Consider the following 24,507-nt stretch of genomic DNA (forward strand, 5'->3'; position numbering starts at 1 on the left):
ATGGACAGAGTGTTAAAAGGAAAGGTTGCTGTACTGTGTGTGTGTGGTGACATTAGCTATGCCTCAGCAGGTAGTTACATAACCAGCTAAGAGCTTCCCATCCCAGAGCCTGCAGAGCTAAATCCATCCACATGACATCACAGCAAACCAACAACGGAGGAATCAAATGTAACCTCATAGTGCCTCTGACCCCTCGTGTGCTTGTGAAATGTTTAGTGTGCAAGACATAGTGGCAGTGTGTGCAGGTGACAGGAAAGAGGGACAGTGTCTTTAGAGGTGGTAGAGAGGCAGTGGAGGTAATTAAAAGCATCCTTGTTGTTGGTGTTATTCTGGTGCAGTGTCTTTAGTGTCACTGCCAGCCTTAGTGGATCACAAGTCACAGAGTTGTTACAGTGCTGAATCACAACCACACACACACGCTCAATCACAACCACACACACACGCTCAATCACAACCACACACACACGCTCAATCACAACCACACACACACGCTCAATCACAACCACACACACGCTCAAACACAACCACACACGCGCTCAAACACAACCACACACACACGCTCAAACACAACCACACACACACGCTCAATCACAACCACACACACACGCTCAATCACAACCACACACACGCTCAATCACAACCACACACACGCTCAATCACAACCACACACACACGCTCAATCACAACCACACACACACCCTCAATCACAACCATACACACACGCTCAATCCCAACCACATACGCTCAATCACAACCACACGCTCAATCACAACCACACGCTCAATCACAACCACGCACACACACGCTCAATCACAACCACACACACGCTCAATCACAACCACACACACACGCTCAATCACAACCACACACACACGCTCAATCACAACCACACACACCACATATACACACACAGACACTCAATCACAACCCCACACACACGAACACACACCACATATACGCACACACACCATCAATCACAACCACGCGCTCAATCACAACCACACACACCACATATACACACACACACGCTCAATCACAACCACACATACACGAACGCACACCACATATACACACACACACGCTCAATCACAACCACACACACCACATATACGCACACACACACTCAATCACAACCACACACACGAACGCACACACACGCTCAATCACAACCCCACACACACGAACACATATATGCACACACACGCTCAATCACAACCACACACACCACATATACACACACACACGCTCAATCACAACCACACACACACACACAATGACAGTGACAAAGATAGATGTGGCAGAGAGTTGTACCTTCAGTTTTCTGCTCTCTGAAGGCTGTCTCCAGGGGAGGTCCAAATAAGGCTGTAGCGTCCTCTGGTACTGGGGCTGGTACTGGGGCTGGTACTGGGGCTGGTTCCTTCTCTGGTAGTGGTACTGCTGGGGATTTCTTACTTCTGGGAGGGAGATAGAGAGCATGACAGACAGACAGGGTTAGTAGGCTGTAGAATCGTCTGGTACGACTGAGGGAGTGGAGGGAGATAAGAAGTGACAGACAGGGTTAGTCAGACCATCACAGAGACTATCACAGACACGCTTCAGTCGGCTCACTCAACACAGGGAGATGGGACAGGGACAGCAGGGTGAGTCAAACCATCACACTAACACAGAGACTTCCACAGACACTTCAGTCACCTCACTCAGAATACTACAACAGGATATGTATTCATGTCACGAGGGAAGGAAGGGGATGTATCAGTCTTTAACTTAACGTTACTAAATCAGTGATTGTTGAGTAGTCATGAGATTGGAAGTCAGAGGTTAATGAAAGTGCCGAGGTATGATTTACAGTACGAGCCCATTCCCAACAATGCAGTTAAACAGTAAGACAAATATTTGCTAAAAAAAAGGAAATAGTAACACAATAAAAACAATAACAAGGTTATATAGAAGGAGTAACAGTACCGAGCCCTGGAGCGAGTCTGTGACAGGTCAGTGGAGGACAGACAGTGATGTACCTGGGGGTTGGGGCATTGGGGAGGGGTGTGGGCGTAGCTGACAGATGAAAAGGGGACAGACAGTGACGTACCTGGGGGTTTGGGCATTGGGGAGGGGTGTGGGCGTAGCTGACAGATGAAAAGGGGACAGACAGTGACGTACCTGGGGGTTGGGGCATTGGGGAGGGGTGTGGGCGTAGCTGACAGATGAAAAGGGGACAGACAGAGATGTACCTGGGGGTTGGGGCATTGGGGAGGGGGTGTGGGCGTAGCTGACAGATGAAAAGGGGACAGACAGTGATGTACCTGGGGGTTGGGGCATTGGGGAGGGGTGTGGGCGTAGCTGACAGATGAAAAGGGGACAGACAGAGATGTACCTTGGGGCTTGTAGCACCGGGGCTGCTAACGTGGGGGCTGCAATGGGTGCAGAACGTCTTGGCCGAGCTACCTGTATCTCTTCACCTGAGGAGAGATTCATTCACAGACATTCACCTCAACTGCCTCACACACACTAAAACAGAAACTAGTCAATTACTTGAGTTTTGTTTCTAACCGAAGCATTTAGCGAAAGCGACAACAAAAACAAGATAAGAAATCTTAGATACTTACTACAGTCCTTATTCATCAACCCCTGTAATAAAAACATACATTTGTAAAAAAAACAACATAAAAACATATCACACTAGATTTTATACTCAAATGACTTATATGGAAATATTAAAGGGGTTTAAAATCCATGAGTAACATCATGTTGAATGTTCACATTACATACAGTAATTCCAGGAGGGAGCCTGTCTACTAGTGAAGGTCAGAAGATGGTCTCTATAACCTTAGAATGAGCTAATCGGATGAGACCATTGGCTGCCCTGTCTCCACGGGGAAGTGGATGACTAATATTAGGCCTATTCACTCAGAAATACTGTGGAACAATCTAGTAGCTATAGGCCTTAGGACTTACGAGCTGACATGTTTTTTTAAATAAATAAAACAATGCACATTTCTGCATGGAAGGGAGTGTAGAATATTGCTTGTTGTTGCTGAAAATGACACAAAATGCAGTTACATTAATTAAATTAATATTTGATAATTGTATAATAGCCATTAGAATCCATTCTACAGCTTTCTAGCATGAGTCTCAATAGGCACAGAACGCTGTCAGAAACAGAAAGAGTAGGTCTTTAAAGCCTCATGTAAGCCCAAGACATTGCACAGCATTTTTAATTTATTTTTAATTTATTTCACCTTTATTTAACCAGGTAGGCTAGTTGAGAACAAGTTCTCATTTGCAACTGCGACCTGGCCAAGATAAAGCAAAGCAGTGTGACACAAACAACACAGAGTTACACATGGAGTAAACAATCAACAAGCCAATAACACAATAAACAAATCAATGACACAGTAGAAAAAAGAAAGTCTATATACAGTGTGTGCAAAAGGCATGAGGAGGTAGGCAATAAATAGGCCATAGAAGCGAATAGTTACAATTTAGCAGAATAACACTGGAGTGATAAATGATCAGATGAACATGTGCAGGTAGAGATACTGGTGTGCAAAAGAGCAGAAAAGTAAATAAAATAAAAACAGTATGGGGATGAGGTAGATAGAACGGGTGGGCTATTTACAGATGGACTATGTACAGCTGCAGCGATCGGTTAGCTGCTCAGATAGTTGATGTTTAAAGTTGGTGAGGGAAATAAAAGTCTCCAACTTCAGCGATTTTTGCAATTCGTTCCAGTCACTGGCAGCAGAGAACTGGAAGGAAAGATGGCCAAATGAGGTGTTGGCTTTGGGGATGATCAGTGAGATATACCTGCTGGAACATGTGCTACGGGTGGGTGTTGTTATCATGACCAGTGAGCTGAGATAAGGCGGAGCTTTACCTAGCATAGACTTATAGATGACTTGGAGCCAGTGGGTGTGGCGACGAATATATAGCGAGGGCCAGACGACTAGAGCATACAGGTCGCAGTGGTGGGTGGTATAAGGTGATTTGGTAACAAAACGGATGGCACTGTGATAGACTGCATCCAATTTGTTGAGTAGAGTGTTGGAGGCTATTTTGTAGATGACATCGCCGATGTCGAGGATCGGTAGGATAGTCAGTTTTACGAGGGTATGTTTAGCGGAGTGAGTGAAGGATGCTTTGTTGCGAAATAGAAAGACGATTCTAGATTATATTTTTTATTGGAGATGTTTAATATGAGTCTGGAAGGAGAGTTTACAGTCTAGCCAGACACCTAGGTACTTATAGTCGTCCACATATTCTAGGTCGGAACCGTCCAGGGTGGTGATGTTAGTCGGGCGGGTGGATGCGTGTTTAAGAGCAGTTGGTGGCCACGGAAGGAGTGTTGTATGCCATTGAATCTCGCTTGGAGGTTAGTTAGCACAGTGTCCCAGGAAGGGCCAGAAGTATACAGAATGGTGTCGTCTGCGTAGAGGTGGATCAGGGAATCGCCCGCAGCAAGAGCGACACCAGTGATATATACGGAGAAAAGAGTTGAGCCCGAGAATTGAACCCTGTGGTTAGCCCCCATAGAGACTGGCAGAGGTCCGGACAACATGCTCTCCGATTTGACACACTGAACTCTGTCTGCAAAGTAGTTGTTGAACCAGGCAAGGCAGTCATTAGAAAAAAAAAACAAGGCTATTGAGTCTGCTGATAAGAATACAGTGATTGACAGAGTCGAAAGCCTTGGCTAGGTCGATGAAGACGGCTGCACAGTACTGTCTTTTATCGATGGAGGTTATGATATCGTTTAGTACCTTGAGCGTGGCTAAGGTGCACCCGTGACCGGCTCGGAAGCCGGATTACACAGCGGAGAAGGTACGGTGGGATTCGAAATGGTCAGTGATCTGTTTATTAACTTGGCTTTCGAAGACTTTAGATAGGCAGGGCAGGATGGATATAGGTCTGTAACAGTTTGGGTCAGCATTGAGGACAGACAGATGAGACAGCATAATGACAGAGTGAGAGATGCAGAAACCCAGAGGTAGAGACAGAGAGAAACCCAGAGGTAAAGAGAGACACAGACAGACAGACAGACAGACAGACAGACAGACAGACAGACAGACAGACAGACAGACCCACAAAGAATTAAAAAACAAATCCAATTTTGATTAACTCCCTTATCTATTGGGTGAAATACCACAGTGTGCCACCACAGCAGCAAGATTTGTGACCTGTTGCCACAAGAAAAGGGCAACCAGTGAAGAACAAACACCGTTGTAAATACAACCTATATTTATGTTCATTTATTTTCCCTTTTGTACTTTAAATATTTGCACATCCTTACAACTCTGTATAAAGACATAATATTACATTTGAAATGTCTTTATTATTTTTTTACTTTTGTGAGTGTAATGTTTACTGTTAATAAAAATTAAAAAAAATCACTTTTGTTTATTATCTATTTCACTTGTTTCGGCAATTTTAAACATGTTTATCATGCGAATAAAGTCCTTAAATTGAGAGGGAGAGAGAGAGAGAGGGAGAGAGAGAGAGAGAGAGGAAAGGAGAGAAAGAGAGAGACCAAGACAGAGAGTGATGCTTGTTAGTCAGGATACAGTGCATGAAATAACTCTCAATGAGAAACGACAAGGAAAAGAGAGGGAGGAGAAAGAAGGAGAGAGGGAGGGAGGGAGGGAGAGAGAGAGAGGGGAGGGAGGGAGGGAGGGAGGGATCAGCTGAGGTGTGTCTGAATTGACAGATCAAAGGGTAAATCTGTCAACATGGAGTGAATCTCAAAAGTCCTTCCTCGATTGCTTGCGTCATCTCCTCCCATCCTCTCCCCAACTCCTCAAAATGTCAAGAGGAAGGTGAAGAGAGAAGGCAAGGAGAGAGGACACAAGGAATCAAAGAAAGACAGATTCACCCAGGGACTTAGAAGACAAAACCTGTATCTTCTTAGCCATATTTTCCTGATCTGTCACATCAGCAATCAACCCCACCCCTCTCCACTCCCCCAGCAGGTTACAGGAAGCACAGAGGGACAAAAAGTGTTTGTTATTTACCCCAGCCCAGGGAAACAGAACGGAACGGAGGAACACTTACCGGGCTACGTCTCTGTGACCAGCAAAAAGGAAGAGAGAACAGACACCTGGTCAGAGAGTGACAAATCAGTAAAGGACACTTCTCCAACACAACAGTTACACTCACAACCACAGTGACACTCCCAACACAACAGTGACACTCCCAACCAGAGCATGTGAGTGTAGTTGAGCTGTTGGAAATCCCACTCAGTGCTCAGCGCTCCATGTCCTTTCCAACCGCTCCATTAAAAACCGCTCCACACTCACTGGAAAAAAACTGCTGCTCTAAATTCGCCCCATTCATTAAAATCACAATTCAGCAGCCATTTTCTTGTGACTACCTGGACCTATAATTTAGTTTTGAAGTATTAAAACTAAACCATATGGATTTGAATGAAAAGTATTTGAATAAACATGAAAAGGTGAACGTACAGTAAGAAGCGCAAATCATTTCAAATTGGCTCCATGTCATATTAAACAGCATATAAACTGTAAATCAGGAGCCAGACAGGGAGCCTAAGAAATAAATAACAAAAATGAATTATTTTGGCTATAGTATTATTATTTCAAGTCTTTAGCCTACAAAGAAAAACGTTGTGAAGCATTTGCGAGTGCGACACAATAGTTGTATTTAATCATTATAGTCTATAAATTGCCCATATAGGCTTGGACTTACTTCGAATTAAATAAACATTAAATGAAAAATGACTTATTAGTTACATTTTTGAATTCATTTTTAGAAACACGAGTTTGGCCAGTCTGTGGCTTCAGGCTCATGCGATGGTGCCTGGAGAGCCGGTCAGCAGCGGATAATATCATCTCCTCACTTGGAGAGCCACTGGGGATGTGTAACACCCTTTGGGCCACTCTCGCCAGGCTGGGCAGAGATGCAGAGTTGTTTTAAAATGTTTCTATAGGTAGGCCTAAATATTAAAGCTGAGACTGTGGTTTAATGTTTTCACAGAACATTGAGACCTGATGTGGGCTATCTTATTTCCTGTATGATTCTGGTTGTATAAAATATTGATACCACCTTATTCAAAAGTGTAAAGGTGTAAAAGTGTTTTGATTATTAGGCCAAATAACCCAATCACAACTGAAAAGCTCCTTGAATGTGCCAAAATCAATCAAATCCCCCAAAAATGGTCAGGTGCGTGGTCCCATGGTGTTTATACTTGCGCACTATTGTTTGTACAGATAAACTTGGGACCTTCAAGCATTTGGAAATTGCGCCCAAGGATGAACCAGAGGTCTTTTGGCTGATTTCTTTTGATTTGCCCATGAAGTCAAGCAAAGAGGCACTGAGTTTGAAGGTAGGCCTTGAAATACATCCAAAGGTACACCTCCAATTGACTCAAATGATCTCAATTAGCCTATCAGAAGCTTCTAAATCCATGGCATAATTTTCTGAAATTTTTCAAGCTGTTTAAAGACAGTCAACTTAGTGTATGTAAACTTCTGACCCACTGGAAATGTGATAAGTGAAACAATCTGTCTGTAAACAATTGTTGGAAAATGTACTTGTGTCATGCACAAAGTAGATGTCCTAACCGACTTGCCAAAACTATAGTTTGTTAACAAGAAATTTGTGGAGTAGTTGAAAAACAAGTTTTAATGACTCCAAACTAAGTGTATATAAACTTCTGACTTGAAATGTATCTACTGACACTTAGTAATCTACCCAGCTCCTTCCTTTCTTTTAGCATGTGCATGCAGTAAGCACACCATCATGTTTATGATGTTTTTTTTCTTCATTTTTCACAATGATTCTTCAGTTGTGGACACTACATCACCACACTACATCACCACACTCCCTCTCTTCTTTAGTTGTGGACACTACATCACCACACTACATCAACACACTCCCTCTCTTCTTTAGTTGTGGACACTACATCACCACACTCCCTCTCTTCTTTAGTTGAGGACACTACATCACCACACTCCCTCTCTTCTTTAGTTGTGGACACTACATCCCCACACTCCCTCTCTTCTTTAGGTGTGGACTCTACATCACCACACTACATCACCACACTCCCTCTCTTCTTTAGTTGTGGACACTACATCACCACACTCCCTCTCTTCTTTAGTTGTGGACACTACATCACCACACTCCCTCTCTTCTTTAGGTGTGGACTCTACATCACCACACTACATCACCACACTCCCTCTCTTCTTTAGTAGTGGACACTACATCACCACACTCCCTCTCTTCTTTAGTTGTGGACACTACATCACCACACTACATCACCACACTCCCTCTCTTCTTTAGTTGTGGACACTACATCACCACACTCCCTCTCTTCTTTAGTTGTGGACATTACATCACCACACCCTCTCTTCTTTAGTTGTGGACACTACATCACCACACTCCCTCTCTTCTTTAGTTGTGGACACTACATCACCACACCCTCTCTTCTTTAGTTGTGGACTCTACATCACCACACTCCCTCTCTTCTTTAGTAGTGGACACTACATCACCACACTACATCAACACACTCCCTCTCTTCTTTAGTTGTGGACTCTACATCACCACACTCCCTCTCTTCTTTAGTAGTGGACACTACATCACCACACTCCCTCTCTTCTTTAGTTGTGGACACTACATCACCACACTCCCTCTCTTCTTTAGTTGTGGACTCTACATCACCACACTCCCTCTCTTCTTTAGTTGTGGACTCTACATCACCACACTCCCTCTCTTCTTTAGTAGTGGACACTACATCACCACACTCCCTCTCTTCTTTAGTTGTGGACACTACATCACCACACTACATCACCACACTCCCTCTCTTCTTTAGTTGTGGACACTACATCACAACACTCCCTCTCTTCTTTAGTTGTGGACACTACATCACCACACTCCCTCTCTTCTTTAGTTGTGGACACTACATCACCACACTCCCTCTCTTCTTTAGCTGTGGACACTACATCACCACACTACATCACCACACTCCCTCTCTTCTTTAGTTGTGGACACTACATCACCACACTACATCAACACACTCCCTCTCTTCTTTAGTTGTGGACACTACATCACCACACTCCCTCTCTTCTTTAGCTGTGGACACTACATCACCACACTACATCACCACACTCCCTCTCTTCTTTAGTTGTGGACACTACATCACCACACTCCCTCTCTTCTTTAGTTGTGGACACTACATCACCACACTACATCACCACACTCCCTCTCTTCTTTAGTTGTGGACACTACATCACCACACTACATCACCACACTCCCTCTCTTCTTTAGTTGTGAACACTACATCACCACACTACATCACCACACTCCCTCTCTTCTTTAGTTGTGGACTCTACATCACCACACTCCCTCTCTTCTTTAGTTGTGGACTCTACATCACCACACTCCCTCTCTTCTTTAGTAGTGGACACTACATCACCACACTCCCTCTCTTCTTTAGTTGTGGACACTACATCACCACACTACATCACCACACTCCCTCTCTTCTTTAGTTGTGGACACTACATCACAACACTCCCTCTCTTCTTTAGTTGTGGACACTACATCACCACACTCCCTCTCTTCTTTAGTTGTGGACACTACATCACCACACTCCCTCTCTTCTTTAGCTGTGGACACTACATCACCACACTACATCACCACACTCCCTCTCTTCTTTAGTTGTGGACACTACATCACCACACTACATCAACACACTCCCTCTCTTCTTTAGTTGTGGACACTACATCACCACACTCCCTCTCTTCTTTAGCTGTGGACACTACATCACCACACTACATCACCACACTCCCTCTCTTCTTTAGTTGTGGACACTACATCACCACACTCCCTCTCTTCTTTAGTTGTGGACACTACATCACCACACTACATCACCACACTCCCTCTCTTCTTTAGTTGTGGACACTACATCACCACACTACATCACCACACTCCCTCTCTTCTTTAGTTGTGAACACTACATCACCACACTACATCAACACACTCCCTCTCTTCTTTAGTTGTGGACTCTACATCACCACACTCCCTCTCTTCTTTAGTTGTGAACACTACATAACCACACTACATCAACACACTCCCTCTCTTCTTTAGTTGTGGACACTACATCACCACACTCCCTCTCTTCTTTAGTTGTGGACACTACATCACCACACTCCCTCTCTTCTTTAGTTGTGGACACTACATCACCACACTCCCTCTCTTCTTTAGTTGTGAACTCTACATCACCACACTCCCTCTCTTCTTTAGTTGTGAACTCTACATCACCACACTCCCTCTCTTGCTCTTGGACCTCATATTTGTTAGTCACCTTGATTTAGCACCTGTGTGTTTTACCAGTTTCTTTATGGAAATATTTAGTGAACTCCATGACAGTAGCTACAGTAAGGAGCTGTAGCAGCACACAAGTAGACTACAAATGCATGCTGGGCCGGGCATGCCCTGAGCTGGTGAAGTTAGCGCTTCCTCCCTCTGCTGCAGCTATGCTCCACTCACATACTCTGCTCCCAACACAATACTGATACACTCCCAACACAACCATGACACTCCCAACAGAACACTGATACACTCCCAACAGAACACTGCTACACTCCCAACAGAACACTGCTAGACTCCCAACAGAACACTGCTACACTCCCAACAGAACACTGCTAGACTCCCAACAGAACACTGCTACACTCCCAACAGAACACTGCTAGACTCCCAACAGAACACTGCTACACTCCCAACAGAACACTGCTACACTCCCAACAGAACACTGCTACACTCCCAACAGAACACTGCTACACTCCCAACAGAACACTGCTACACTCCCAACAGAACACTGCTACACTCCCAACAGAACACTGCTACACTCCCAACAGAGCACTGCTACACTCCCAACAGAGCACTGCTACACTCCCAACAGAGCACTGCTACACTCCCAACAGAGCACTGCTACACGCCCAACAGAGCACTGTTAGACTCCCAACAGAACACTGCTACACGCCCAACAGAACACTGCTACACTCCCAACAGAACACTGCTAGACTCCCAACAGAACACTGCTACACTCCCAACACAACAGTTACACTCCCAACAACACTGTTAGACTCCCAACAGAACACTGATACACTCCCAACAGAACACTGCTACACTCCCAACAGAACACTGCTACACTCCCAACAGAACACTGCTACACTCCCAACAGAACAGTTACACTCCCAACAGAACACTGCTAGACTCCCAACAGAACACTGCTACACTCCCAACAGAACACTGCTACACTCCCAACAGAACACTGCTACACGCCCAACAGAACACTGCTAGACTCCCAACAGAACACTGCTAGACTCCCAACAGAACACTGCTAGACTCCCAATACAACAGTTACACTCCCAACAGAACACTGCTACACTCCCAACACAACAGTTACACTCCCAACAGAACACTGCTACACTCCCAACACAACAGTTACACTCCCAACAGAACACTGCTACACTCCCAACAGAACACTGCTAGACTCCCAACATAACACTGCTACACTCCCAACAGAACACTGCTAGACTCCCAACACAACAGTTACACTCCCAACAGAACACTGCTAGACTCCCAACACAACAGTTACACTCCCAACACAACAGTTACACTCCCAACAGAACACTGCTAGACTCCCAACACAACAGTTACACTCCCAACAGAACACTGCTACACTCCCAACACAACAGTTACACTCCCAACAGAACACTGCTACACTCCCAACAGAACACTGCTAGACTCCCAACATAACACTGCTACACTCCCAACAGAACACTGCTAGACTCCCAACACAACAGTTACACTCCCAACAGAACACTGCTAGACTCCCAACACAACAGTTACACTCCCAACACAACAGTTACACTCCCAACAGAACACTGCTAGACTCCCAACACAACAGTTACACTCCCAACAGAACACTGCTACACTCCCAACAGAACACTGCTAGACTCCCAACACAACAGTTACACTCCCAACAGAACACTGTTAGACTCCCAACAGAACACTGCTACACTCCCAACAGAACACTGCTAGACTCCCAACACAACAGTTACACTCCCAACAGAACACTGCTACACTCCCAACATAACACTGCTAGACTCCCAACAGAACACTGCTAGACTCCCAACAGAACACTGCTAGACTCCCAACACAACAGTTACACTCCCAACACAACAGTTACACTCCCAACAGAACACTGCTAGACTCCCAACACAACAGTTACACTCCCAACACAACAGTTACACTCCCAACAGAACACTGCTAGACTCCCAACACAACAGTTACACTCCCAACAGAACACTGCTACACTCCCAACAGAACACTGCTAGACTCCCAACACAACAGTTACACTCCCAACAGAACACTGCTAGACTCCCAACACAACAGTTACACTCCCAACAGAACACTGCTACACTCCCAACAGAACACTGCTAGACTCCCAACACAACAGTTACACTCCCAACAGGAGAGATACAGTATTGTTGTAGTGATGCGTGCATGTGTGTGCCTGCAAGATCATGTGTTGGTCTGTATGTGTATGTTGAGAGAGAAATCACAGTCATCCACAGTCCATAATGATCCTCTCTGCTACTCTGTGGACCTGCTGTGGCTTCATTCAGCTGCATCTTGCAGAGCCATGTCTTTCTCCAGTCGCTTCCTGCTGTTGTCTCCTATCATCTCTCCCTCCCTTCATTTATTCCCCATTCAGTCTCCAAGCACCCAGATTTCCATCTTAGCGAAGGTCACTGATCAGCAGTGTTAAATCCTACGCCCATCAGTACTCACTCAGAGCAACCTGTTCTCCACAAATCCTGGTTCACCTCTACACCTGAGTGTGTTGTATTACTATTGCATATTTCTCTTACTCTATTACAATGGATCCAATGGACACCCACCTGACATTCAATAACATAGTCCTTTAGAGAGAAAAGTTAGTACGCTGAATCACAAACCTGAAGGGAGAAAACTGACATGGAACAAGAGGGTAATTCATGCTAACAGAGGGACAGACAGACAGAGGGACAGAGGTACAGACAGACAGAGGGACAGACAGAGGGACAGACAGAGGGACAGACAGACAGAGGGACAGACAGACAGAGGGACAAACAGAGGGACAGACAGAGGGACAGAGAGGGACAGACAGACAGAGGGACAGACAGACAGAGGGACAAACAGAGGGACAGACAGAGGGACAGAGAGGGACAGACAGAGGGACAGACAGGAAAGAGCAGAGAGAAAGATCGTACACAAGAAAGAAAGACAGACAATATGACAAGGCTTACCGGACTACTCCTCTACAGAAGATAGCATCATACATAAGACAGAGGAAGAAAAAGAGAGGGTAGAAAAAAAGGGGAAGAAGGGTAGAGAAGGACAAAGGGAGGGGGCAGGACAGAAAGACAGAGGAGGGGAGAGAGGGGGTAGAGGGGATACTATGTCAGTGGAGATAACCTACAATCACATACAAAGCTATGAGCAGAAATTACCAACGGGTAATATGGAGGTGAATATTGACTGACTAAACAAACATATTGTCATGTATTGTCATGTTGTGTCTTTCTGTCCTTTCCTTTCACCCTGTCTCCCTCTGCTGGTCGTATTAGGTTACCTTTTCTCCCCCGCTTTCCCCCAGCTGTTCCTTGTCTCCTCTTGACTACCTCGTCACCCCTTCTCCCACCTGTTCCCCTTTTCCCTCTGATTAGTCCCCTATATCTCTCTCTGTTTTTGTTCCTGTCCTTGTCGGATTCTTGTTTGTTGTGTTTCATGCCTGAGCCAGACTATCGTCATGTTTGCTGTAACCTTGTCCTGTCCTGTCGGAATCTGCCGGTCTATCTGAGCCTACCTATGTTTGGTTATTAAAGAAGCTCTGTTTAAGTTAGTTCGCTTTTGGGTCCTCATTCACTCACCGTAACAGAAGAATCCGACCATTAATTGGTCTAGTAATTCTATCCTCTCCTGGAACGTCTCTTGTCATGTGAAATGTTTAATGTCTGCTATCCCTCCTGTTTCCTCTGTCTCTTCTTCACAGGAGGAGCCTGGTGATTTGACAGGGGTGCCGGAGGAATATCACGATCTGCGCACGGTGTTCAGTCGGTCCAGGGCCACCTCTCTTCCTCCACACCGGTCGTATGATTGTAGTATTGATCTCCTTCCGGGAACCACTCCCCCCCGGGGTAGACTATACTCTCTGTCGGCTCCCGAACGTAAGGCTCTCGAGGATTATTTGTCTGTAGCTCTTGACGCCGGTACCATAGTCCCCTCCTCCTCTCCCGCCGGAGCGGGGGTTTTTTTTGTCAAGAAGAAGGACGGGTCTCTGCGCCCCTGCATAGATTATCGAGGGCTGAATGACATAACAGTTAAGAATCGTTATCCGCTTCCTCTTATGTCTTCAGCCTTCGAGATCCTGCAGGGAGCCAGGTTTTTCACTAAGTTGGACCTTCGTAACGCTTACCATCTCGTGCGCATCAGGGAGGGGGACGAGTGGAAGACGGCGTTTAACACTCCGTTAGGGCACTTTGAATACCGGGTTCTTCCTTTCGGCCTCGCTAACGCTCCAGCTGTCTTTCAGGCATTAGTCAATGATGTCCTGAGAGACATGCTGAACATCTTTGTTTTCGTTTACCTTGACGATATCCTGATTTTTTTCACCGTCACTCCAGATTCATCTTCAGCACGTTCGACGTGTCCTCCAGCGCCTTTTAGAGAATTGTCTTTTTGTGAAGGCTGAGAAGTGCACTTTTCATGCCTCCTCCGTCACATTTCTCGGTTCTGTTATTTCCGCTGAAGGCATTAAGATGGATCCCGCTAAGGTCCAAGCTGTCATTGATTGGCCCGCCCCTATCGTCGTTTCATCCGTAATTTCGGTCAGGTGGCAGCTCCTCTCACAGCCCTTACTTCTGTCAAGACGTGCTTTAAGTGGTCCGTTTCCGCCCAGGGAGCTTTTGATCTCCTCAAGAATCGTTTTACATCCGCTCCTATCCTTGTTACACCTGACGTCTCTAGACAGTTCGTTGTCGAGGTTGACGCGTCAGAGGTGGGCGTGGGAGCCATTCTTTCTCAGCGCTCCCTCTCTGACGACAAGGTCCACCCATGCGCGTATTTTTCTCATCGCCTGTCGCCGTCGGAACGTAACTATGATGTGGGAAACCGCGAACTGCTCACCATCCGGTTAGCCCTAGGCGAATGGCGACAGTGGTTGGAGGGGGCGACCGTTCCTTTTGTCGTTTGGACTGACCATAGGAACCTTGAGTACATCCGTTCTGCCAAACGACTTAATGCGCGTCAGGCGCGTTGGGCGCTGTTTTTCGCTCGTTTCGAGTTCGTGATTTCTTATCGTCCGGGCTCTAAGAACACCAAGCCTGATGCTTTATCTCGTCTCTTCAGTTCTTCAGTAGCCTCCACTGACCCCGAGGGGATTCTCCCTGAGGGGCGTGTTGTCGGGTTGACTGTCTGGGGAATTGAGAGGCAGGTAAAGCAAGCGCTCACTCACACTCCGTCGCCGCGCGCTTGTCCTAGGAACCTTCTTTTCGTTCCCGTTCCTACTCGTCTGGCCGTTCTTCAGTGGGCTCACTCTGCCAAGTTAGCCGGCCACCCTGGCGTTCGGGGTACGCTTGCTTCCATTCGCCAGCGTTTTTGGTGGCCCACCCGGGAGCATGACACGCGTCGTTTCGTGGCTGCTTGTTCGGTCTGCGCGCAGACTAAGTCCGGTAACTCCCCTCCTGCCGGCCGTCTCAGGCCGCTTCCCATTCCCTCTCGACCGTGGTCTCACATCGCCTTAGATTTTGTCACCGGACTGCCTTCGTCAGCGGGGAAGACTGTTATTCTTACGGTTGTCGATAGGTTCTCTAAGGCGGCTCATTTCATTCCCCTTGCTAAGCTTCCTTCTGCTAAAGAGACGGCACAAATCATCATCGAGAATGTTTTCAGAATTCATGGCCTTCCGTCAGACGTCGTTTCGGACAGAGGTCCGCAATTCACGTCTCAATTTTGGAGGGAGTTTTGCCGTTTGATTGGGGCTTCCGTCAGTCTCTCTTCCGGCTTTCACCCCCAGTCTAACGGTCAAGCAGAACGGGCCAATCAGACTATTGGTCGCATCTTACGCAGTCTTTCTTTTCGCAACCCTGCGTCTTGGTCAGAACAGCTCCCCTGGGCAGAATACGCCCACAACTCGCTCCCTTCGTCTGCGACCGGGCTATCTCCTTTTCAGAGTAGCCTCGGGTACCAGCCTCCGCTGTTCTCATCTCAGTTCGCCGAGTCCAGCGTCCCCTCCGCTCAGGCTTTTGTCCAACGTTGCGAGCGCACCTGGAAGAGGGTCAGGTCTGCACTTTGCCGTTATAGGACGCAGACTGTGAGGGCTGCTAATAAGCGTAGAACTAAGAGTCCTAGATATTGTCGCGGTCAGAGAGTTTGGCTCTCCACTCAGAACCTTCCCCTTAAGACGGCTTCTCGCAAGTTGACCCCGCGGTTCATTGGTCCGTTCCGTATTTCTCGGGTCATTAATCCTGTCGCAGTTCGACTTCTTCTTCCGCGATACCTTCGTCGCGTCCACCCGGTCTTCCATGTCTCCTGTATTAAGCCCGTTCTTCGCGCCCCCGCTCGTCTTCCCCCCCCCCCCCCCATCCTTGTCGAGGGCGCACCCATCTACAGGGTCCGCAGGATTTTGGACATGCGTCCTCGGGGCCGTGGTCACCAGTACCTCGTTGATTGGGAGGGGTACGGTCCTGAGGAGAGGAGTTGGGTTCCCTCTCGGGACGTGCTGGACCGTGCGCTGATCGAGGATTTCCTCCGTTGCCGCCAGGTTTCCTCCTCGAGTGCGCCAGGAGGCGCTCGGTGAGTGGGGGGGTACTGTCATGTATTGTCATGTTGTGTTTTTCTGTCCTTTCCTTTCACCCTGTCTCCCTCTGCTGGTCGTATTAGGTTACCTTTTCTCCCCCGCTTTCCCCCAGCTGTTCCTTGTCTCCTCTTGACTACCTCGTCACCCCTTCTCCCACCTGTTCCCCTTTTCCCTCTGATTAGTCCCCTATATCTCTCTCTGTTTTTGTTCCTGTCCTTGTCGGATTCTTGTTTGTTGTGTTTCATGCCTGAGCCAGACTATCGTCATGTTTGCTGTAACCTTGTCCTGTCCTGTCGGAATCTGCCGGTCTATCTGAGCCTACCTATGTTTGGTTATTAAAGAAGCTCTGTTTAAGTTAGTTCGCTTTTGGGTCCTCATTCACTCACCGTAACACATATAGGTTTCCTCTCTGCCAAATGAGAACATCCGAGGTGAGAACACAAGTATCCACCATCTACCAATATGTCTATCCATTTCAGTTTCCACACCCATCCGTTCATCTATCTACAGTATATTGACACGCAACTTTGATCTGATGAGTGACTGTATGTTTAATCAATAGTCTAATCAAACTCCATGGCTTCAGGGATAGTTGATGAGCACAAGGAAACTCCAGTGATACATCTACTGTACTGTGGAAAGGCCTATGGGAGGTTAATCTGCTCTCACACATATTGTTTTCCTCCATCTCTCCTTCTGTATTCTCAACAGCCATCACCCTCCAACAACAACACATTCAACTTTAATACAGAGAGATAGAGGTCAAGGGAGAGAAAGAGGGAGGGAGAGAGAGAGGTCAAGGGAGAATGAGAGCGAGAGAATGCAGGAGAGAGAAAGAGAGAGAGAACGAGGGAGCAAGAGAAAGCGAGGGGTAGTGAAAGAAATGTGGAAAGAACCTCTTGTTGTTCGGTTTAGCCTGTTAACCTTTGCGCCCTATCCCAGCTCCCCTCAGCCGATTTCATGGTCAAACTGTTTCCAGGACTACCTGGGTAAGCACACATTTGACATAGAGAGGTGCGATCATGTGACTCGTGTTTAATTCATGACTGAGAAAAAAAGCAGAAGTTTCAGCACTCTGGACAGACTGGTGAGGTTTTAAATAGGGGAGAGGCTAATTGGCATAGACTTAATCTGGAGAGAACAGGACAGAGTTGACACTGCTTTCTACTCAGACGTGGGAGTTGGAATCCTGGCTTGGGGATAAATCTCTACATTAAAGTAACTGCCCAGTGTTTCCAGATTTCTATGACATTATGACCTATAATTAATCACGAGTGAAATAATTTTCCTTGCAAAAAATTGTGATTAATTATGTTAAAAAGCAGCTTTTCTGTGTTGGAATAGTGTGGGCTTACCCCGACAACAGAATGGTATGGGCTTACCCCGACAACAGAATGGTATGGGCTTACCCCGACAACAGAATGGTATGGGCTTACCCCGACAACAGAATGGTATGGGCTTACCCCGACAACAGAATAGTGTGGGCTTACCCCGACAACAGAATGGTGTGGGCTTACCCCGACAACAGAATGGTATGGGCTTACCCCGACAACAGAATAGTGTGGGCTTACCCCGACAACAGAATAGTGTGGGCTTACCCCGACAACAGAATGGTATGGGCTTACCCCGACAACAGAATGGTGTGGGCTTACCCCGACAACAGAATGGTATGGGCTTACCCCGACAACAGAATAGTGTGGGCTTACCCCGACAACAGAATAGTGTGGGCTTACCCCGACAACAGAATGGTATGGGCTTACCCCGACAACAGAATGGTATGGGTTTACCCCGACAACAGAATGGTATGGGCTTACCCCGACAACAGAATGGTATGGGCTTACCCCGACAACAGAATGGTATGGGCTTACCCCGACAACAGAATGGTGTGGGCTTACCCCGACAACAGAATGGTATGGGCTTACCCCGACAACAGAATGGTATGGGTTTACCCCGACAACAGAATGGTATGGGCTTACCCCGACAACAGAATGGTGTGGGCTTACCCCGACAACAGAATGGTGTGGGCGTACACCGGTCAATCAAAATATTATTGTGAGTAGACTGCTGATTGGCCAACTCATCCTCCTCAAGAGGATATCATCCTCTATGAGGAAATAGCAAGAATTTTTTAAACGGTCTGTTTGAGATAGAAGTTTGAGGTGTTTTTATTTTTATGTTTCTCTCCAATTCATGCTTTGGCTACAAATACAAGTATAGGATGAGTCACCAACAGCAAGTCAGTTAAGAACAAATTCTTATTTACAATGACAGCCTACACCGGCCTAATGACAGCCTACACCGGCCTAATGACAGCCTACACCGGCCTAATGACAGCCTACACCGGCCTAATGACAGCCTACACCGGCCAAATGACAGCCTACACCGGCCTAATGACAGCCTACACCGGCCTAATGACAGCCTACACCGGCCTAATGACAGCCTACACCGGCCAAATGACAGCCTACACCGGCCTAATGACAGCCTACACCGGCCAAATGACAGCCTACACCGGCCTAATGACAGCCTACACCGGCCTAATGACAGCCTACACCGGCCAAATGACAGCCTACACCGGCCAAATGACAGCCTGCACCGGCCAAATGACAGCCTACACCGGCCAAATGACAGCCTACACCGGCCTAATGACAGCCTACACCGGCCTAATGACAGCCTACACCGGCCAAATGACAGCCTACACCGGCCAAATGACAGCCTACACCGGCCAAATGACAGCCTGCACCGGCCTAATGACAGCCTACACCGGCCTAATGACAGCCTACACCGGCCAAATGACAGCCTACACCGGCCAAATCTGGACGACGCTGGGCCAATTGTGCGCTGCCCTATGGGACTCCCAATCACGGGCGGTTGTGATACAACCTAGATTTTGCGTATGAGTTAACAGAATATGAACTTCAGGCATCAAACTTAGGTGTTAGTGTTGGCCGGCAGGTAGTCTAGCGGGTAGAGCGTTGGGCCAGTAAGCAAAAGCTCGCTGATTCGAACACCCGAGCCAACAAGGTGAACAATCTGACGGTGTGCCCTTGAGCAAGGCACTTTACCCTAATTTGCTGCAGGGGGCGCTGTACCACTATAGCTGACTCTGTAAAGCAACCCAATTCATTGCACCTATCTGGGGGTATGTGACAATAAAACCACACAGCCATTGTATGCTGATCTCTATTGTCAAATCCCTCTACACACAGAGAGAGCCAGGTACACCTTAAGACAACCAAACACCTGCTCACTGTTCCTGGTAAGGGAGCTAGCGGCTAGCTACCGGCTCGACAGCCAGCGGATGGATGAATTATTGAGTCGAAAAGGTTCTCGTATGACAGGAGACTGTCCTTGCGTATGTACAGGACAGAACCTCACTGTGAATGCCCACTTTCCAGGCTGAATTATTTACACCAGTGTTGACACTGGAGCTAACTGTGCCAACTAGAAAGTTAGAGATACAGTAGGGTGGAGGAGGAAGGGGGTGGGCATCCCAAAGAGAAACTCCTTCAACTGCTGTCACTCCCACTCCCCTCTCATCACTGCTATTTTGAGGTTAAGTGAAGCATTTAATTTGAGTGTTTGAATCTCATGGGTTGTCATTGTTATTGTGGTGTGGGAATCTGACCTTAGATCAGCTAAACTCTCTCTCCAGTTCAAAGTGGCTGAGCAGGACCGGCTCTAGTCTTTTGGAGGCCCTAAGAGAGATTTGGTTGAAAAAATGTCAATGGTGGCCCCATTGCCAGTCGGTATTCGGCCATGATTACTACAATTTTAGATAGCTGGCTAGACTAATTTGCCAATTTAAAAATGGTTAGCTATCATGGCTGTCAAGTGTCTTGACATAACAATAGAAAAATTGCTGATGCACAACCAAGTTTCAAACTTGCACCATTCTACTATTCTAACGCTCAACAGTAAGTTGAGACCCCAACTGAGTTACTAAAAAGACAAAATAAATAAACATATTTTGGGGGAGGGTTTCGGGGCCCCCTACTGGGCTGGGGCCCTAAGCGACCGCTTATGTTGCTTATGCCTCGAGCCAGCCCTGTGATGGAGACTCAAACACCCCACTGTTGGCAATGGGATAACTGTAATTGGTTTCTGAGGGCTGTCGTATACTCCACTCAAGTAATTCGTAGTCAGTCCACTGAGGTCACACCAGAAGGCTAAAGACCTGCCAGCCACCACCTCTCCTCTCTCCCCAACCTCCCTACCATCAGCAGTTGTGTAGTAGAGGGTAAACTAACACATGTCTCTCTAGCTAATTGTCATTCCAGGGATATGGATCGATTGGCTCTGAGATACTATCATTCACTCCCAGACAGGCATATGCATTTGGTAATGAGGAGAAAAGAAACGTAAACAACATGCAGTGAGACAGAGAACCACAAAAAGACATAAACAGAAAGAAATGTGTTGTGAGCTGTGGAAAGAACTTCCCTAATAAGCAACAAAACAGTCAAACAGATACAACAGTTCAAACACATTCTAGAAAACAGTTCTATAGTTCTACTTCATAACAACACAGTAACATGAAGAGAAAGTAACATCATGACCCCAGTGAGGACAGAGCAGTGAAGGCGGGGGGAGGTACTCACCAGAGGAGAGGGAGACAGAGCTATGTTGCCTATGGAGGCTTTGAGTTCATCTACTGACGGGGCCAAACAGTTGGCACTTTCCGCTGGTAACGGTTTGATCTTGATCTTAAACTTTTTCCGGTGGTCCTCCTCTCCCTCTGACTCGCTGGAGGAGAAGAAGTGCTCCTTGGGGGGTTTGGGGCCGGGTGGGTCGCCGTTAAGGACAGCAATTGTTTCAATGCTGAAGGTCATAGGTGATAGGAGTAGGGTGAAGTTGCCCCTAGATGCTGATCTGGGGTCAGTTTAGTATTTTCCACACTAATGGTTAAGGTTAGAATTGGGGGAGGGGAAGCTGATCCTAGATCTGTACCTAGGATAAACTTTACCCCAGAGAGTGTTTATATATCTAAATCTCTGTCAAATAGCATATACTACAGCATACAACCAGGAGACTGTACACTCTCCTCACAGAACAGTAGGTTCCATAAATATCAGACTAATCATTGCATAGTAATTCCAGGAAGTGTGCCATTAGCTGTTATTGAGTTGAAGTGATGCTCAGATTTTCCCCGGTAGTCTGTCGGTTTGTTATTGAGTTGAGATGAGATGAGATGATGCTTGACGGTGGCTGTTCTGCTAGGCTGTTCTGTGATGGCCTGGCTGTCGTGATTCACAGTTAGGTGTTTGCCAGACTAGTTCTGTGGTGGGCTGAATACTAAATGTTTCTGATCTAGTCAGACAGTCATTCACTAATACAGACATACCGACAGAAACAAGTTCAAACTGTAGTGTGATGTAATTCATGTCTAGCTCTATTAGGGTGTATAGTAGATACAAAGGATATCTGATCCTGGCCCCTCCTCCTCATCTGGCCTGAGACTGTAACCTTCATCGTCCACTGTAGGGGTGTTCTGAAACAGACAGAGCAACAGACACACCATATTTACACCATGCTAATCGGGGTTGGGCTCAATTCCATTCAGTCAATTCAATTCAGTCAATTCAGGAACCTAACTGAAAATCATGTGCTATGTGCTTGTTACAAGGGTAGAATAATGATTTTTGCTTTAATTACATACTGTATTTGTTGGGCTTAATCCATTTAAATTCTGTCAATTCAGTTTCTGAATTGATTGAATTGAGCGCAACCCTGATGCTACATTGACATACCCCCAGAATGTTAAGAAACGACAGTAAAACAGTAACAGATGGGTCAGAAGAATATCTATTCTCTATAACATATACTGATTGTTTTGTATCATGTGCTATATGAGCTTGTTTAAAGGGTAGAATGCTGGTTCCTTACATATCTGTCCCAGTCGATCTCTCCAGAGAACCCATTGACAGCTGCGCCATTGGCCCTCTTCTGGGACTGAAAACAGAACAACATGACATCACAAAGAATCCCACCAATCAGAATCATGTATACGCAACTCATGCACTTCTATACTATTGAGTGATTGGCTAGCGCTACTTGACTAGGTGCATTAAGCTCTAGTGGAGTCTGGTAGTACAGTAACTATCCTACGCTAGAGGGGACTGCATAGTGTTCAATACCGATTCATTCTGCTGGGGATCCTGAATGATGACGGTCAACAACACAGAGAACACAAATACAATAAAAAACATGTAACAGTTAACAAGTTATTCAATAGACTCATTTCATTTGATTCTAGAGTCTAGAGTCTATTAAAGGGGACACTAATGTTACAGTGCCGATTCTCCTAAAGGACTGAGAGTCTTAAAATGACACTATTAAATCAAGCTTGTAAATAGCCAGTTATGTCTTCCTCCTTCCAGCAATGACACACTTCTTTATTGAAAAGGTAACAAACTAAGATATTATGGACTATTTCTCAGCTGAACAAGTTGTATGATTAATCCATTAGATAAAACATGAACGATTTTGGGATACTTACACCCCCATCTCTGTCAGGGGACCCCCTGAGGAAAAAAAGAGCAAGAGAAAGAAAAAAGGAAGGAAGGAGGGATGGAGACAGGGACAAAGAGAAACTAAGGATCTTGAAATCCACTTGCCATATAATAAAATAGTTTATATTCAAACTGAAGTGCACTGCCAATTAGCAAAGCAGCTCACTGGAATACCACAGTCTATAGGGGCTTTCTCAGGGAATACTTCACCCACACACAAATACATACTCCCAGACGGACCGACGGGCAGCAGGCGGGCGCACGTACCCACGCACACACACACACACCTATCAGTTCTTAAGAGTCATGAATCAAAATGAAAAGTTATCATGTACATACAACCCTGTGAGGTGAATCGATACGTCCCAAACAGAATTAGAGAAAAGACCTGGGCAAGTTAGTGATTGATCACAGTGCTGAGCCTCAGCTACAGTTAGTTTCACAGAGTTATGGGCACAGCCTACAGCTGCCAAGGCAACTGTCATCGCATGAGCGGACATTACGTCTCAAACTGTAGAGCTCCTCAGGTGGAGCGTTCATGGTCAATAGAACCTCAACTCCCTTGATAGAACATCCACAGCCAGTGGAATCATATTTGGATGACTGCTGTGTATGTGTATCTGCGTGTGTGTGTGTATGTGTGTGTGTGTATGTGTGTGTGCAAGTGTAAGTTTGACGGGTATACTTACGTGGAGTCATTGTCCTTGTCTCCCTTCTCTTTCTTCCGTATCCCAAAGGCCTTCCTGGTACGTTTTTTCAAACCTGAGGACAAACCAGAGGAGAGAGATGATTAAGTGTGTGAAGAACAGATCAAACACAGTCCCACACACAGACGGCGCACACGCACACGCACACACACAGTCAAATTCCGAGCACACAAAATCAACAAGCAGTGTGTGTGTGTGTGTATCTGTGTGTGTGTCTGTGTTTGTGTGTGTCTGTGTTTGTGTGTGTCTGTGTCTGTGTGTGTCTGTGTCTGTGTGTGTGTGTGTCTGTGTTTGTGTGTGTCTGTGTTTGTGTTTGTGTCCATCTGTGTGTATTCATAGAGTTCCAGACTGGCTATACTATCCAGTGTCAGAACAGAGGCCCAGACCTGTGGTCCTGTGGATCAAGGTTGAGCTTTTCATCTATTATTGAGTAGCA

At 46.4% G+C, this 24,507-nt stretch overlaps 1 protein-coding gene across 14 annotated transcripts in view; it reads right to left on the bottom strand.

Annotated features, from left to right (window-relative positions):
* The window catches only part of sgip1a (SH3GL interacting endocytic adaptor 1a), a 120,143-nt gene that overhangs the window by 26,521 nt on the left and 69,115 nt on the right, over window positions 1-24,507 (bottom strand). For 12 of the 14 annotated variants that reach the window (XM_090236198.1, XM_090236194.1, XM_090236195.1 and 9 more), the window contains 9 exons: window positions 24,054-24,126; window positions 23,352-23,376; window positions 22,739-22,804; window positions 22,277-22,343; window positions 21,454-21,638; window positions 6,046-6,057; window positions 2,604-2,625; window positions 2,372-2,456; window positions 1,312-1,454 (listed from right to left, as the gene is read on the bottom strand). In XM_090236198.1, the coding sequence (XP_090092324.1) occupies window positions 1,312-1,454; window positions 2,372-2,456; window positions 2,604-2,625; window positions 6,046-6,057; window positions 21,454-21,638; window positions 22,277-22,343; window positions 22,739-22,804; window positions 23,352-23,376; window positions 24,054-24,126 (678 nt within the window). Of the gene's footprint in view, window positions 1-1,311; window positions 1,455-2,371; window positions 2,457-2,603; window positions 2,626-6,045; window positions 6,092-21,453; window positions 21,639-22,276; window positions 22,344-22,738; window positions 22,805-23,351; window positions 23,377-24,053; window positions 24,127-24,507 lie in introns of those variants that run through there. The other 2 variants (XM_090236200.1, XM_090236199.1) reach the window with 2 other exon arrangements.

Source organism: Oncorhynchus mykiss, chromosome 5, assembly GCF_057628025.1.
Source record: "Oncorhynchus mykiss isolate SJ-2025 chromosome 5, ASM5762802v1, whole genome shotgun sequence".
NCBI lineage: Eukaryota > Metazoa > Chordata > Actinopteri > Salmoniformes > Salmonidae > Oncorhynchus > Oncorhynchus mykiss.